The 16,292-nt window shown below is 40.6% G+C and overlaps 1 protein-coding gene across 10 annotated transcripts in view; it reads right to left on the bottom strand.

Annotated features, from left to right (window-relative positions):
• The window catches only part of ACSL3 (acyl-CoA synthetase long chain family member 3), a 58,562-nt gene that overhangs the window by 21,791 nt on the left and 20,479 nt on the right, over positions 1-16,292 (bottom strand). For 6 of the 10 annotated variants that reach the window (XM_083742102.1, XM_083742100.1, XM_083742101.1 and 3 more), the window contains 4 exons: positions 13,788-13,886; positions 11,152-11,228; positions 9,439-9,862; positions 3,040-3,217 (listed from right to left, as the gene is read on the bottom strand). In XM_083742102.1, the coding sequence (XP_083598228.1) occupies positions 3,040-3,217; positions 9,439-9,813 (553 nt within the window). In that variant the 5' untranslated portion in view covers positions 9,814-9,862; positions 11,152-11,228; positions 13,788-13,886. Of the gene's footprint in view, positions 1-3,039; positions 3,218-9,438; positions 9,863-11,151; positions 11,229-13,717; positions 13,887-16,292 lie in introns of all 10 variants that reach the window. The other 4 variants (XM_083742105.1, XM_083742099.1, XM_083742098.1 and 1 more) reach the window with 1 other exon arrangement.

Here is a 16,292-nt window from a genome sequence, read left to right as displayed (position 1 = left end):
TATGAACAATGGCTTTGTGACTATGAGCTTTATTACCACACGATAATTCTGATTACGTCTCTTAGCTCCAAGGTGTCAGCAAACAATAATTTGCAATTTCACCCAAACCAAGGCAAACCATAATTTGTGTATGCCATAGAACCAAAGTAGATATTACTTGTGTTGATACTTAAGTCTCTATTGATTCACAATAAGGATTTGCAAATGTGATGTGGATAGCTGTTGCTTTGAATTATTGAGTGTTCGACAAGGGAGAGAATGCACTGGAAATGCATTATGTGCTGTATTTGTGTACAGTATTACAGGGTTACCAGCAGCTATAAAATGGAGTATAGGAGCATTTCCATTACTTTCATAAACATATTCCAAGAGGTCCGAGGATATTGTGCATGCCCCATGTGCTCCACAGATCGCTGGAGGAGGGAACTAAACACTCTCTACATAACGATGACAGGCATGGCCAGGTAAAGGCATACCGGTGAACAAGGCGGTGATGGAGGAGGAAATTACCATGGAACCACAGAGATGAACATGGAGGAAAGGAAGATGCAGAGCAGAAGCAGCCAAGTCAGCTAGTAGTTATCAGATCATATTTGACTCAGCTAGTTTTCTAGTTGTGATTCTGTCTATCAAAATAATTGAGATTCCTAACTGCAGGGGGTTGGATTAGCTGACACTCAGGGTTCCTTGCAACTCCAATATTTGTGATTCATGGAAATCCCGTATGCTTGATTGCCAGAATGATTTAATAATCAAGGTGGATGAAGCAAGTCACAGATAGCAGAGAACTGTTGGCTCTGAAACTAAATGCAGAATACGACTAGGAGTGAATAAAATCCTTTTTTTTTTTCCTAGGAAATGTTTATGGTTAAGAGCGTTGAAGGTTTTATTGTTGTAAAAGATATCAGATACTGCAATTTTTTATAAGCAGTGTACTTTTTTATTGTAGTATTGTATGATTTGGTGAGAGCCCTTGGCTACACAATAAAGATGTGAGATTAATGAATAAAAAAAGAAGCAAAGATCATCACTCCATCTAGTAGTGAACTAAGCTGCGGAGTGCTGACAGAAATGGTACTCGGAGGGGAAAACATTCATTCGCTGAGGAACAGGGAAAGGCAAAGGTTTTATAAACTACCTTTTTAAAAAACCCTAAAAATAAAGAGCCATAATGAGTCTCTCCCCACTGCCAAAAAGAAGAGGGACTGAGCATGCTCGGTAACCAAGACACACCAAGTATCATTTGGAAAAGAAAAAAAAATAGAAGATGGGAATGTCAAGCTTGAACTTCCTCTAAGCTTACCATCTCCCTACCATTGGGTTGTTCTTCTCTTTATTTTGATTAAGTATATTTTGTGGCTTTATATTGTGAGTTTATCCTGTGAAACCTGTGGGTATAGGGTGGAAGAAGAAGAAGAAGAAGAAGAAGAAGAAGAAGAAGAAGAAGAAGAAGAAGAAGAAGAAGAAGAAGGAGGAGGAGGAGGAAGCAACTACCACTACGTAGCCTGTACAATAATGGAAGCTGTGCTAGCTTTTCTTTTATTCCATTGTCTAGAACAGAAGTAGCCATGATACTGGTACTTTCCAGAATTTTGGACTACAACTCTCATCAGCTGCAACCAGCACAGCCAATAATTGGGAGTGACAGGAGTCACAGTTCATAACATCAGGAGGGCATGATGTCATTGATTCCTGGTCTAGAAATGATAGCAGGCAGCCCTCCTGTCAGCAGCCACTGCCTGCCACTGGCTTAGCTAAAGAAGCTGCAGCTTTACACTGGCGAAGGGGACTACTGCCCAAGCCCGGGCCATGATTTTGCCAAGCCCTACAGCTCCAGAAAGTAGCAAAAGTATTACATGCCAAGCTTGTGGAGATTTTGCAGAGATACATGTTACATGTCCAACTTACATTCAAAGAGATGCTTTCCTTTTAAATGGGTGTCAGTTCTATTTTCCTCAGAATACACTGCAGTAATTAGAGCAAAAACTATGAGGGGAGACAGAAGCTGCAAAGCTTCCGTTGAAAGAAAAGCTGTAACAAGCTACTCCCACAGCTATAGAGAAGCTATATATAATAATCTGTCAAGGAAGAATTACCAAATCTTCAAAGTGCTTTTTGCAATTGCTTACAATGGCCTATTAAACCAGTCTCAGTTCCTTTTTCTACTTGGGCTTTATATGATTTCTCTTTTGAGTTGTAATTTAACATTCTGCAAAACTGCTCTCTGAATGAAACAAATTTCATTCATATATGTTTGCTGTTTTTACCATGAAAGGGTCTTTTAATTGCTCCTATTAACTTTTTGGTGAGAACATACAATACAAATATATAAAATCGGAAAGAATTCTTCAGTCTTCTACAGACATTGTTCTCTGCCTCTTACCAAGGAAGATGCTTTTATTGGTGCCCTTTAGAATCACAGAATTGTAGAGCTGGAAGCGACCCAAAAGGCCTTTCAGTCCAACCCCCTGCAATGCAGGAATTATAAGTGGAGAATCCCTGACAGATGACCATCCAACCTCGGCTTAAAAAGCTACAATGAAGGAGACTCCACTACCTTCCAAGGTAGTCCGTTCCACTGTCAAACAGCTCTTACTGTCACAACGTTCTTCCTAATGCTCTAGCACTGCTGAAGCACTGCTCTTGCACAAATGAACTGGAATTGGACTTGTAACGATGGTTTTCCGGGCTGAAAAGAAGTGTGATGCTTGGAAGAAAACGGCCTGCCCTCCAAAACATGTGCTTGGAGGAAACTGAACCTAAGAAAGGCTGTGTGAGAAAGGGAAATTCCCACCCTTCCCAAAGCCAGAAAGTTAACCATCGGCTCATCCTAGGAATTGGTATCTTTGCAATTCCATGGAGATGGCAACACAAGTCCTAGGAGGAGACAGAGGAAGAATCGTCAAAACAAAACTTAATCATACTAATTTAGGGGCAATAGTAGCTGCCCTACACAAGTCATTAAAAGTGTTAGGAAAACCTTCTCAGTGTATCCAAAAGCACACAAAAAAACTGATATGGCCATAAGAAAATGCTTACGTATGAAGTTGTTCATGAAGCAAGCTTGGGCAGCGATCATCCACTCTGCTCTAGTTTCACAGAAGATGGCAATGTTCGTCTTCGGTTGAATGCCCAACACAGTTAATCCATCTCCAAATTTTTTCGCTTTATTGAAAACATCATCGTACGAGAGCCAAATATATTTTCCAAGGATAACCTTAATAAATAAAAAAAGACTTTTTAAAAAATCACAAACAAGCCTAAGCATGCACAACTGCATTTCTGTGTACTTGCTTGCCTTTGTCTTTCATCTCCATGTTTGTTTTCCTGTCTAACAAGATTTAGATTGAAAGGCCCGTGAGACGCAGACATGACATTTTGCATAGGTTACTTTCCAAAACTTACCGTGCAAAGTGGTGCTGTATGAATAAAAATACAATAAAGAAAAGGAAGAGTACAGAACTGTTTCTTATCTCCCTAATCAAGTGAATGGATTAATTTTGTTAAACCAAATACCATATTGGTCTTGAATATAAGCCTCACTTTTTGCCCCAAATTCCAACCGTGAAAAGTGAAAGTGTGGCTTAAATTCGCAACCTTACAAAAATGGGCTTTTACGATATTGCTGCTGAAACAGACATACGGTAAAACGAAACAAAAAAAGGTTTCATTGCCTATTTGAGAGCTAAAGACGGTTCATTTGCCATTTGTGGGTGTGAGTGCCTGCGGAATTGTAGCAATTGAATTGCAATTTGCACTTTTAGCAATTGCACAGTAAGTTTTGCGGGCTTGCAAGATCAAAGCCTGAAATTGGCTAAGAGTTACAATTCTACCAACCGCAGCAATTTTCAGCCTGCAATCCAATTTTAAGGGAGTGGCTTATATTCGGGTATTGTCTTCCCCCTGCTTTGAATTTTAAAGGTGTGGCTTATTTGCGGGTGCGGCTTATATTCGGGCCAATACGGTATCAGAATTGTATCAGTTATCTGTAAGTGCTATTCAAGAAGAATTCAGGGGTGAAACAACTCCAAGCCCCAATCCACCATGCTGCAAAGGATACTGCATAGAGCAGAGGGGTCCTCTACTTAGTGCTGCACAGCTTCTTTGGCCTTCACCATCAGGAAAGCTCTGCCAGCCTCTGACATTGGGGAAGGCCTGCTGGTGAGGAGTGCCCCAAAGTGCCCATACAAGTGGCAGGTGGAATTTACCAGTGGTAGTATCTCCACCGGAAACGCCCCCGCCCCCCGAAGCAGGGCATTTTGGAGTGGGGATGGGATGACAGAAGATCCTATGCAGATCTGCCACCGCCACTTGATAGCGACAGGCCCAATCTTAGCATCCATGCTGTACCAGCCAGAGAGATGACCCACAAATGACCCCACCTGGACCCCACCTCCTGCCTTGGCTAGCGCAAGTGCACTGCCAACCAAGGGCTAGGACTGCAACAGGCAGTTTCCCAAAAGCAGTCTTGCCACTCACAACATCAGGAGGGGTTTCAAATCAGGAGGGGTTTCAAATAATTTTCAAAGGGATTTCAAAGGGTGTTCGTTGTTATCAACAATTAGACATTTCAGATTGAAAACCCAATAACAGCTTTGATTTTCAGATTCATACCAGCCCTTTGGACTACAATTGTGCTTATAAAAAAAAAGGACTGAAGTTACTAATACATCTAGGCCAGGCATGTCCAACCGGTTGATTGCAAAAACTGTGGTCCATTTTCCCTAAAAAAGCTGCTCTAGGCTATGGGTTTCCAGATCAGCAAAACAGATAACAGGTTTTTCCTGTTAAAGCTCCTACACAGAGCAGCAACTGTGAGTAAGGGGCCCATGCTGCACAGTGTTTGCCCAAGATCCCAGACCAGCCTTCCTCTTGGTCTCCACTGAGGAACTGAGTGCGGTCGCCAGCCCCCTGCCTCACACCACGACAGCAGCTTTAATAGGAAGAGACTGGAGTGTCTAATCTATGCAATTTTGCACACAGAAAGCTATTTACCTAGTGCTGCACCGCAGAAAGTGTTCGACAAAAGTGAGCATAAAAAGATAAACACTGCTCTCTAGTGTGTGCTTTTTGTTATAACACTTAAGTACAAATACGAGTCTGCTGTGATCAAAAATGAAGTAAATTTCAATGTGGCCCTGAGGTTACTAAGGTTGGGCTCCTAAGAAGACCTGCTAGGAGTCAGCCCCCACTGCCGTCAATGAGACCTGCATTCAAATCAACATGCACAAAATGGCAACTTGCACCCTTCAGCTTGCATTCCTTCATTGAATTAAAAGGAAAGCCTCCTCTTCAGATTCCATACAAGAGTTTTGACATAAATTATTAACCTTATGTGCCACTTAGGACACAGAGGAAGATTACAAATGTTTGTTGCACTGCAATTTTCTCCTAAATGTATAAAATTCTATTTTTCAGCACAAAAGAAATAAACAATTCTCAGAGGGGAATGCAGAATTTTGTTGTAAATATCCCCCAAAACTTTAGATTTTTATGCATAAGCTCTTAAATTTCAGTAATGGAAGGAAAAAATAAGACAAGCAGTTAAATTCACCAGCAATTATGCACTTGAAAATAAACAGGATTTTATCATCTACACTTGGGGTTTTTTGTTTGTGTTTAAATAAACTAGAACATATCCAATACTGCCATCATATGGAACAAAACAGAATAGCAGCAAGTGTGCTTATTCTGATTGCTATTCACCAGAGAGCCTTCTTGACATTAGTATTATGGACACAGGACAGCATTGTCATGTTGTTTTGCTTTGTTTTTATTTATTTATTTATTTATTTATTTATTAAATAGATTTATATATTGCTGTCTCATAAATATATATATATATATATATATATATATATATATATATATATATATATTGCAGCAGTTCACAACAACATAAAACCAGATGATAAAATTATAGAAAGTTAAAAACTAGTTTAAAACAAATAGAAATTAAAAGCATACATCAATTGACCATGGGGGGATGTACTCTTAGCTACATGCATAGTTCTGGAGGAACAGAAAAGTTTTCAGCATGTTTCTAAAAGTCGGCACAGATGAATTGGAGGCTATGATACTTAGTTGTATTTTACAGCTTGGTTTTTGTTTGTTTTTGGTTTTTGTATTTGTGTTTGTGAACTGCCCTGAGAAACCTGGTGATGACGGGGCATGATATAAATCTACACTTGATCTTAGCTAAAAGGCTGAAAGCAGTAACAAAAATTATCCAATGACTTATCTGCATGCATATTTGAATCTGTTTTTAACATCACACCACGCTCACCATTTCAGTGGTCTAGCACGTTCAATAAAAGCCAATATGGCTTTTAAAATACTTTATGTGAGCTGTACCAACCAAAGGAGTCTGACAACTCCTTTTTCCCTACTTTAGCCACCATGTTAACACTGACATGGAGCTGGGAGAATGAGGCTTGCTTAAGGAATATGTGTTCCAGTTATGTGACTCACTTCTCTGCAGGAGGTTGGGCAGGAGCAACTTGGAACGTTTATCGGTTCTCCCTACCCCAAAAAGTGGCACACACAATTGTGGGGAGGAGGTCAGCTCTGTGGAGTTCACGGTCCCCCCTTGACATTATCCAAGCTGCTTTAGAGTGTAAGGGACAAAGAACTGAACTCTCACTTCTCTTTCTTCTCACTTCCCAGGTCCAGTTGGGCGGGGGGTCAAACAGAAGGTCAGAAAGGAAGACAGCCCTTCATAAAGCTTTGCCAGACACATTATTATAAAAAGTGTGGAAACTAAGATGACCATTCAGCTAGAGGAAGGACACATGGGCTGAAGTCTCCTGGAAAAGCTTGTCCTGGGCTGCACTTCAAGGCCAAACTACAATGCTCCCACAACTCAAAAGTGGTCCACCAGTGGATAAACTCAACATTTTAATCAGACCATTCTTCCCTGCCCCCACCCCTTTCCCTTAAAAAGAAAAATAAGAGGAGAATAAGCAGTTCCATCCCTGCGATTTGCAACTGCCAAGTAGTTTAATAACTTGCATAACAGAATGGCCTAAAGCTCCCTCATACTGAACATTCATTCCACTAATTATGCTTAGAAAATAAACTTACTAAGTAGCTAAAATGTTAATCTATCCTCAAAAGCCGTGTGCAGGCAATAACAAGTTGTTTTCTGTAACTTTTCAAGCCAACCAGGATGAGGGTCATGCACATTTATGAATCACAAGCCCTCGCTGCTCATGAATAGCAAGTTTTAGCTGGACTCACTAGGAAGCCAGTATTTGTGGTTACCTGCAAGTATCACCAATCCATCCCCTGCCTCAAGACCTCTGGCAGGAAGAGAGAATGCAAGCAAGAAGGGGCGTACTTTTTTCCTCATCTTACATTCAAGGGTATATAAAAAACCAAGAGCAGACAGCCCTTGCTTCCCATTAAAATCCTCCATATGCAATAAGAAGAAACTTAAGAGGATAAAAAATAGGTAAGAGAGCAGTGGTACAAGGCAATATGACGAATTTGTTCACTGGATGAGCTCTCTGCACTGCTGCTGAATGTGGGAAGGAAGGTCTTAACTCAGCAGTAGCGCACATGGAGAGGGTCCAAGGTTAGTCCCAGGTCTCTCTGTATGGGGATGATAAAATACCCCCGAAGATGGACTGGTCAGGCATTAACACAATTTCCTTTGTTTAAAGTAAATGGTAGGAAAGTCAAAAGCTGGCTCAGTGTATAACCTTTGTTTTGTTTTATTTATTAATAGTTATAACAACAATTTTAATAAAGAGTAGTGGCCGTAGAACTAACTCCTACCTCTTCTCAATTCTAATAATGCTACTCTATAGGCACAATTTAAGCTATGTTTAACACCATATTCCAGTTATGTCATTCTCCAGAAACAGAAGTCTTTAAATGGACAGTTAGAAGTGACTGCTGGGACAGAAAATAAAGACAGCTACTGAACAAATCTGTAAGAAACCTGTATCTCCGTGCTAGGGATTCATCACCCAGACCAAAAAATCACAAGAGCACTCCTCCTTTTTACAAAGTACACAGTGTCGTTGTTCACATTACCTGCGCATGTAATGGCCATTTGGCTGTGCAGCTAAGCCAGTTTTTGGCTTTGCATCATCATTTGAACCTGGTCTCCTGGCTTAGCTCTCCCAGACAAACCACCAGATGTGAATCTTGGGGCAACCTTTTGTCACAGCTCTTGGCATGTCTGGAAAGAGCTAACCCACAAGCCCATGTCTGAATGGCACATTAAGCCAAACCATGGCCTGGTTCAGTACAGTGACAAAACAACCAGGGAGGAGCAAAACTGTCCCATTATTTTATGTGGCAGTTTGCTTGTTTGCACTAAGCCAAACATATGCACTGGGCCAATATCTTTGAAGCACTGGAACTAAATGGAGAATGTTGAGTTTAACTCCTGCACATGGAAGTGTCTACCAACACCAAAATGCCCACTAGAGCACCTCAAACTGTTTTGGAGAAGAAAAAGATGTGGCATGAACAACTTACACCAATTCTTTCCTTCACCAAAAACGAGCCAAGAGAAAAAGTCAAAGGACTTGGAGTTGGGAGGTGCTGGTCTGTCAAATACAAGTATTATCTCTGCAGTGTATGGAGAACCTGGGCAAACAGATCTTTGTGTTCAGGACAGTCGTCAAAGAGGGAGGAGCAGATGCCACCAGTAACTTGGCAATGGGATTTCTGGGTTCATGAAAACAAAGTGAAAACCCACTTAAGCCATGCATCAGTGATTCTCTACTATCATAAGCAAGTCTGAAGTCTCCAGCCATTTCCCACAGTGCTATTTCACACAAACTATTGTGCGGCCTGTGGGGGCCCTCCAAGATTCCAGGCGATTGCTGCCCCGGGCATCCTTTCCTTCTTGTCCCCTCCACCATTTAAGCCTGGGAACTTCTCCCAACAACGGTCCAAGTCAACAAAGTTTGAAAAACTAGAGCAACAGTAGATGACCATCAGCCATAAAAATGTACCCACCTCCGTGAATTTGATTACTAAACTGGAAGTTTGAGACGGCACTATCCCAACCAAAGGTAGCAAACGTACAAATTATCCATCAAGACCCAGGCGAAGATTTGTGAGAACTCATCTGTAGCCAACTGTTCTGAAAAGGCCCACACAGTAGCCATGCTTCCCTCTGTCAAATCAAACTTACCAAGGAGCGCTATTATATTTAAATTTGCCGTAAAAACATACGCTAGCCTGCTTTCCATACCATGACTGCACATACACTGTCTATACTCCTTCCTTACAACATAGGTTTTTACACTAGGATGTTGACAGATTCCCAAAGGCCACCAGTGCCTGCCAGCATGGCGAATAGGCAGGGATGATGGGAGATGTAGTTCAGAAATATGTAAAGGGTTACAGGTTCCTCACCCCTGCTTCACATTCCATTTAAAAAGGGATGTTTTTAAAAAAGACGGAAACATAGCATACCTTTTTAAAAACCTTTCCAGATGGCTGGATTTCATCTTCCTCCTTCAAGACTTCCCGTGTTCCCAGGAGTTTTCTGTCCTTAAATTTACTCCTAGCATACTTGAAAGCTTTGTCGAGTGTATCACAACCAGGGTATAATACAGATGCTAAGCAATGCAAACTGTTAACAGATCTGTATGCACTGCCTGGCCTGCAACTCACAGGTTTAGCTTTAATTTGCTTTGACTTGGCTATGACATGTCTTGCTCCAGAAAATAAATACCATGGAATAAAAGTTATAACTGTGTAAAGCAAGATTACAAAGTTTATAAAAAAAAGAAGCAATGGATTGATATCATGCTTTAGCTTCATAGAGTCCATTTTTGAAGATTTCATGCTCTCCTGTGTAGCTTACAAAGTATATTACAAAAAGATCAATGAAGTCCTGAAACAGAAAAGAAGGGGGGAAACTATCATCACACATTGACCGAACTGACTTAGGTTTCATAATTAAAACTCATATTCCATTTATGAAACTATAACAAAGTTAAAAAGGCCAAGCAAAAGTGGAGAGGATAAATGTTTTGAGCACATCTTTCATGTATGAGTCCCCCATGTTTGATTCACAGCACCTCCAGTTAAAGGGTTCTGAGGTAGGGAAACTGAGAAAGACATTTACCTACCCCTCCTCTCTACACGGGTCCCTCTTCCACTTCCTTGTTTTCTTTAACCAAATTTTTCACGACAAACTCATAAAATCACAGAATTGTGTGGCTAATTGTCAAATGAAGGTTAGCACTTTCCTCCAAGGGTTCCTGGTTCATCTAATCAAAGTTCACAACAGCAGCCCAACTGACAAATGATGTTTAGCACTTTGCCTCCAAGCAATGGCTGACAAACCTATGTCAAACCGTAGTTGAAAGGCAAACTGCTGCCAAGTGGTTGATCATGATAAAACGATTAGGTAAACTGGGAAGTGTAGAAGGAAAGATGCATTGCAGGCACAAGGAGACTGCATCACGTTCTCGAGCCTCCGAACCATGATTTGGAGAATGGGTTTGGGACATCTGAACTAAGCCCATACAGTGGTACCTCGGTTTAAGGACAGTCCGGTTTAAGAACGATCTGGTTTACAAACTTCGCAAAACCAGAAATAGTGCCTTGGCTTGAGAACTTTACCTCAGTCAATGAACGGTGGAAGGGCACGGGTGGTGGGAGGCCTCATTAGGGAAAGCATGCCTCGGTTTAAGAACGGTTTTGGTTTAAGAACGGACTTCTGGAACGGATTAAGTTCCTACACCAAGGTACCACTGTATAAAGATACCTGTGAACAATGTCTAGACCTCATAAAGTCAAATATATGTTCTTCAAAAGGATAGTACAAAATTCTCAGTATACTTAGAAGAGTGATTCTTAAATTATACTCAAAAATAAATTGCAAAAAAAACCCAAAACTTTTTTTTTCTAAAAGCACAGGAAACCCGAAATTTTCTACTGAATCTGCCACTGGTCCACATAGCTCACAATTTCCTACCAAACTGACTAGCTGCAGTCCTCCTATCCAGTACTTACTGCAAATTATAGACATACATTAAAGCTAAATTAAGCAAGGAATATGAATGACACATTCGGTGTTTACAATTACCCTTTTAAAAAAAAACAAGGAATGTTTTTTGAACATTGAGAAATGGCACAACATCATGAAATGTCATCTTTCTTGTTCACCTTACTTACCAAGCCATATTGCTATGTGGCCTTTAAATATATGTTTAATTCACTGGCAGAACTTGCATTAACACCTTCTGTTGTGCCTGTAAGAAAGCAAGAGAAATGGTATGCTTTTAGCTCACAAACCAAAGTTCAGACAATGATAGAAGGGCAGGCTCTCTCCACAAATTATCATACTACATTCATCGTACTTATTGAATCTTACTATAAGCTATAATAAGCTATCTGAAAAAGGATGGGATAAAAATATACTACAAATCTAAATATTTTACATGCAATTACATTTCCCAATTATTAACCAAGGCCACCACAACATTCAGTAAACCCAACCCAGCCAACCTTTCTGCATGTGTTCTGGAGTAAGCAAGCTACAGACAAGTCTGGCTAATGCTATTAAAATTGTGGTCAAAATCTCCAAACTAGGGAATATGCAAACTTTTACACAGAACTCTTCAACAAACAGTCATGCTATCGATAAAATTGAAGCACTGAACATTGCACAATGTGCACTAAAAGACCTAAATAATATAGGAGTCATAACCATAAAAGAAAATAGCAGCTAAATGTGCTAATATCAATATTTAAATGGATGCTAAAAGGCCCGGGAGGACAAGAAAATCCCTGCTTGGTACCAGCACAACATTAGAGAGAATTCTGCCAACCAGTTTCAGGCAGCAATTGACATCCATGAATTTAACAGTTTTGTGGCACTTTACTTTTAAAAACTAACAAATTTATGAAGTCGATTAAAGATTCCTTTCTTCATGTAAAGAGAAAGCAGTGCCAGTAGCCCCAATTTCTGTCCTCAAATATGCAGTGCAAAGCAGGCTTGATGGCAGTTTCTGTATACTTCTAGTAAACAATTCAAGTAAGAATTTGGACAGGGAGATTGTACCTGTGGGCTTGGTCATAAAAGGCCCACAGGCCCACTGGACAAAAAGATCAGCTGTGTCTTCCCCATTGGTCAGTTCCTCTAGTAACCAACAGAGAACCTTCTTGTTGTAGTGCAGGTCTTAATTTCTAAAGCCTCTCTTTCTTGCAGTCTCCCTGCAATAGTGTGGGCATCTAGGTTGAACAGAAAATACTGGCTTTGTTCTAGTGCCACAACCTTGGTCTTTCCTTTTCACTGGAAATGGTCTGGAGGACTGATGGGTCCTCCGAGTCCTGCAGGAACTGCCCCCTTTGTGCTAGCCTATTTTCACCTGGCCTGCGGGGGGGGGGGGGGCTGACTGACTCCAGCTACAAGAGATGGTGCTGTGGCAGTGGCAGCGGCCAGAGTCCTGTTTATCCTGTGACCCCTGAAATACTTCCTACTATGGATGTCTAGAAGCTAGAAGATGGCTATTGTGTTTGTTTGTTTTGTTGGGATCAAGATTTGTGTTTTTTTGCTGTTATTGGCAGTATGATATTTGTTGTTATGGGTATTATTCAACTAAGTTTTAGTCAGAGTAGACTCACTGAAATTAACAAACTTAAGTCATTTTCATTAATTCCTATGGTTCCACTATGAGTAAAACTTAGCTGAATACCACCCTATTTTTTTTAATATAGTTAGACCTTATTTTGAATTATGTGCAAGTTTAATTTTACTGTAAACTTAATGAGATGTTTTCATTAATTCATGATAAGGCATAACAATAACGATAAAAATAGGGTGATTTTACAAAAACAAGATTTAAGTAATTAAGTAACGGCCACTGTGGAGTACTTTGTGGTACCTCGGGTTACAGACACTTGAGGTTACAAACGCTTCAGGTTACAGACTCGGCTAACCCAGAAATAGTACCTTGGGTTAAGAACTTTGCTTCAGGATGAGAACAGAAATCACATAGCAGTGGCATGGCAGCAGTGGGAGGCCCCATTAGCTAAAGTGGTGCTTCAGGTTAAGAACAGTTTCAGGTTAAGAACGGACCTCCGGAATGAATTAAGTTCTTAACTCGAGGGAGTCCAGGATTCAAACCTCCACCTAGCCATGAAACCCATTGGGTGACCTTGGGCCAGTTACTATCTCTTAACCTGATCTGTCCCACAAGGATGATGTGGGGATAAACTAAAGAGAGAGAAGCAAGTATATCATAGGCCCACTCTTCAGCACAGCTAAAATTAAAATTATATTGAAAAAATACTCTTCAAGAGCAGTTATTCTTCAAGAGCACCTGCTAACTCTGGTTGTTGTTAGAGATAAAATGAGTAGTCCCAGTCAACTCTGAAAAACAAGGGGGTGGGGAGAAGGCAGGTTGATTCCCCACTTCACCCTTTCTAAGCTTGTACTACAAGGAGCAAGGTGGCTTATATAGTCTTTCTTTGCTTTATTTCACCCACACCTCTTTGGTGACAAACTATATTATGGTTGCAGCTTTAAATATTTTTTTGCCAGGTTCCACTGAAGTATTAAATTAAAAAGCCTGTTTCAAAGAAAATATGTTTTAGGATTTATTCAAAATCAGTCTGTCCAGAGTTCTGGGAAATGCACTGACTGATCCCATTATACAATTATTATACAATAATTACTTTCAGAGGTACGGTACTTAAATGGGAAAGTGGGAGGAAATCCAGATAAAAATGTGTTTACCAGCTGATCTGATAATCTTGTGACGAACAATTAAACTAGAATAAAGCACAAAGTGTCAAGACAAAGAAACCTTAAATGACTTCTCATTGTTGTGGTTGGTACCGATGGGACAGCAGTTTCTAGACGCTTCAGTCTCAGCTGAGTATTTCACCCACAACGTTGCAGAAATCTAAAGACAAAAATGTGAAACTAAATTAAAGCAACTATAAAAAACTAATTGCTGCCCTTTCACCTAAATAGATGCAAGATCCAACCTGCAAATTTTCCAAGTTGCACTACACTAATTAGATACAGACAAAACACAATTACTACCATTGTACCCCATAGTCCATTGCATCACATTTTCTTTATTTCCTGGATTTGTTTCCCACCAACACAGCATTCGGGGAGGCTCACAACCAAAAAACCTAAAGACTAAGCAATTATACATCATATTGATTCCAAGCCACAGGCCAATTTATCCAACTATGAGATGTGCACCATCCACTCAAATCAGGATTCTGTTGGTTACTAGCCCATGTCTAGCGGATCATGCACATCTACCACCACATGTGGTATTCCATTTTTGGTACATCACAGGGAACAATTGCTTTTTGATAATTTGCCATAAGCTAAAATTTGAGTCCTGCTCACAGCAGTGGATGCAGACAACCAGGTGCCTACTGTTAGGAACTGGAACAGAAAACATATTCAGGTGCTTCTCTTGCGGACAACATAAAAGCTCACTATCTCACACAGAGGAATTAAGTCACAACGGCCTGTATCCTCCAAATAGCAGAAATGTGTACTTTGCAAACAATAATAAAATTTCAAACATGCAAGAACAACATGCTGAAAGACTGGGCTAGAAGAATTACTGATGGGCTTAACAATTCTCTCTTCAACTTTTGCACATATGTCCTAAGGAAGGCCAAGGCCATCTGCCCCGAAGATCATAAGGTGAGAATCCAAAAGAATTCAAAAATGCTTAAAACTACAAGAACTTCTAGTGTACAGTTTTCATTTTTGATAGGTAAGTGGGTTGTCTTGGTTTTAAAAAAATTAACTAGAATCACCTTGATTGACAATTGCCTAACCTTGATTAGCTTTATTCTTTTTTAATAAAAGCATTCAACTCAGTTCGCAACAGTCAAATCTAATATAGAATATTGAGTTTTTAACTAGATAACTCAGTCACTAGAACATATGGCTCTAAATCTCAGGGCTGTGAGTTTAAGTCCCACACTGAGAGAAAAATTACTGCACTGCAGGGGGTTGGAATAAATGACCCTTGTGGTCCCTTCCAACTCTATAGTTCTATGATAATATGAGAGTGAAGTCCTAGGGCACAGTTTCTCAAACTGCAATCCATGAATTCCCTTTCAGATGGCCTAAGGAAAAGTTATGGAATGTTTGATAAGATCTGTACTTGGTGGTGAACTTGGTTGCTTTTTTTCTGAGAACAGTGCATGAGGCTGTTTATACAGAGTCAAATTATCAAAAAGATTAACAAGGACCCATGATTATCGGAATTATTATTATTATCAATTTATGGTAATTTATACACAATTTAAGCATACACAAAATGATTAAATATCTAAAAACAGATGCAGAATATGACAATGATGCTGGTGTCGAAGGGGCGATAATATTATGCTTCATATTTAATCCAGAAACAAAACCTGAATATATATTTTTCTGGCTTGGTATCACCATACTCACTACATACTTTTATTTGGTTGCAATAGCCTGCATATGTTATCATCAGATGCACTTCCGCTAGCGTACATTGTTGGGTATTTTGTGGCTGTTTGTCAACTGTGTGTTTAAGGGTTTCACTTGGTAGAGTGAAGGGAGCATGGAAGGGAAACAATGTGTAAGCCCATACAGTACATGATGTGAATTTATAGCTGTTAATGAACGCAGGTGGCGCTGTGGGTTAAAGCCTCAGCGCCTAGGACTTGCCGATCGAAAGGTCGGCGGTTCGAATCCCTGCGGCGGGGTGCGCTCCCGCTGCTCGGTCCCAGCGCCTGCCAACCTAGCAGTTCGAAAGCACCCCCGGGTGCAAGTAGATAAATAGGGACCGCTCACCAGCGGGAAGGTAAACGGCGTTTCCGTGTGTGGCTCTGGCTCGCCAGAGCAGCGATGTCACGCTGGCCACGTGACCCGGAAGTGTCTCCGGACAGCGCTGGCCCCTGGCCTCTTATGTGAGATGGGCGCACAACCCCAGAGTCTGTCAAGACTGGCCCGTACGGGCAGGGGTACCTTTACCTTTAATGAAAAGTAAACTCCCACTTAAAACACAATCTTACTCACAGTTGCTCCCCTGCACCTTTTACAGAGCAGAAGTATAATGCAGAGCAGAAGTATAAATGCACGAGGTATCAGCTAAACCCAGTGTGGTGTAATGGTTAGTGATGGACTAAGACTTGGGAGACTGTCCAGTTCAAAATCCTACTTGGTCATAAAGTTCATTGAGTGGCCTTGGGCCAGTCACCATCACTCATCCTCATAACAACCCTGTGAGGTAGGTTAGACTAACATGAGGAGAGGGAGAATTATGTATGCCACCTTGAGTTCCTTGGAGGAAAGGTGG

The sequence above is a fragment of the Podarcis gaigeae genome (genome assembly GCF_964106915.1).
Source record: "Podarcis gaigeae genome assembly, chromosome: 5".
Classification (NCBI taxonomy): Eukaryota; Metazoa; Chordata; class Lepidosauria; order Squamata; family Lacertidae; genus Podarcis; species Podarcis gaigeae.
The sequence above is the reverse complement of the archived record's forward strand: the minus strand, read 5'-3'. Positions and strand labels throughout refer to the sequence as shown.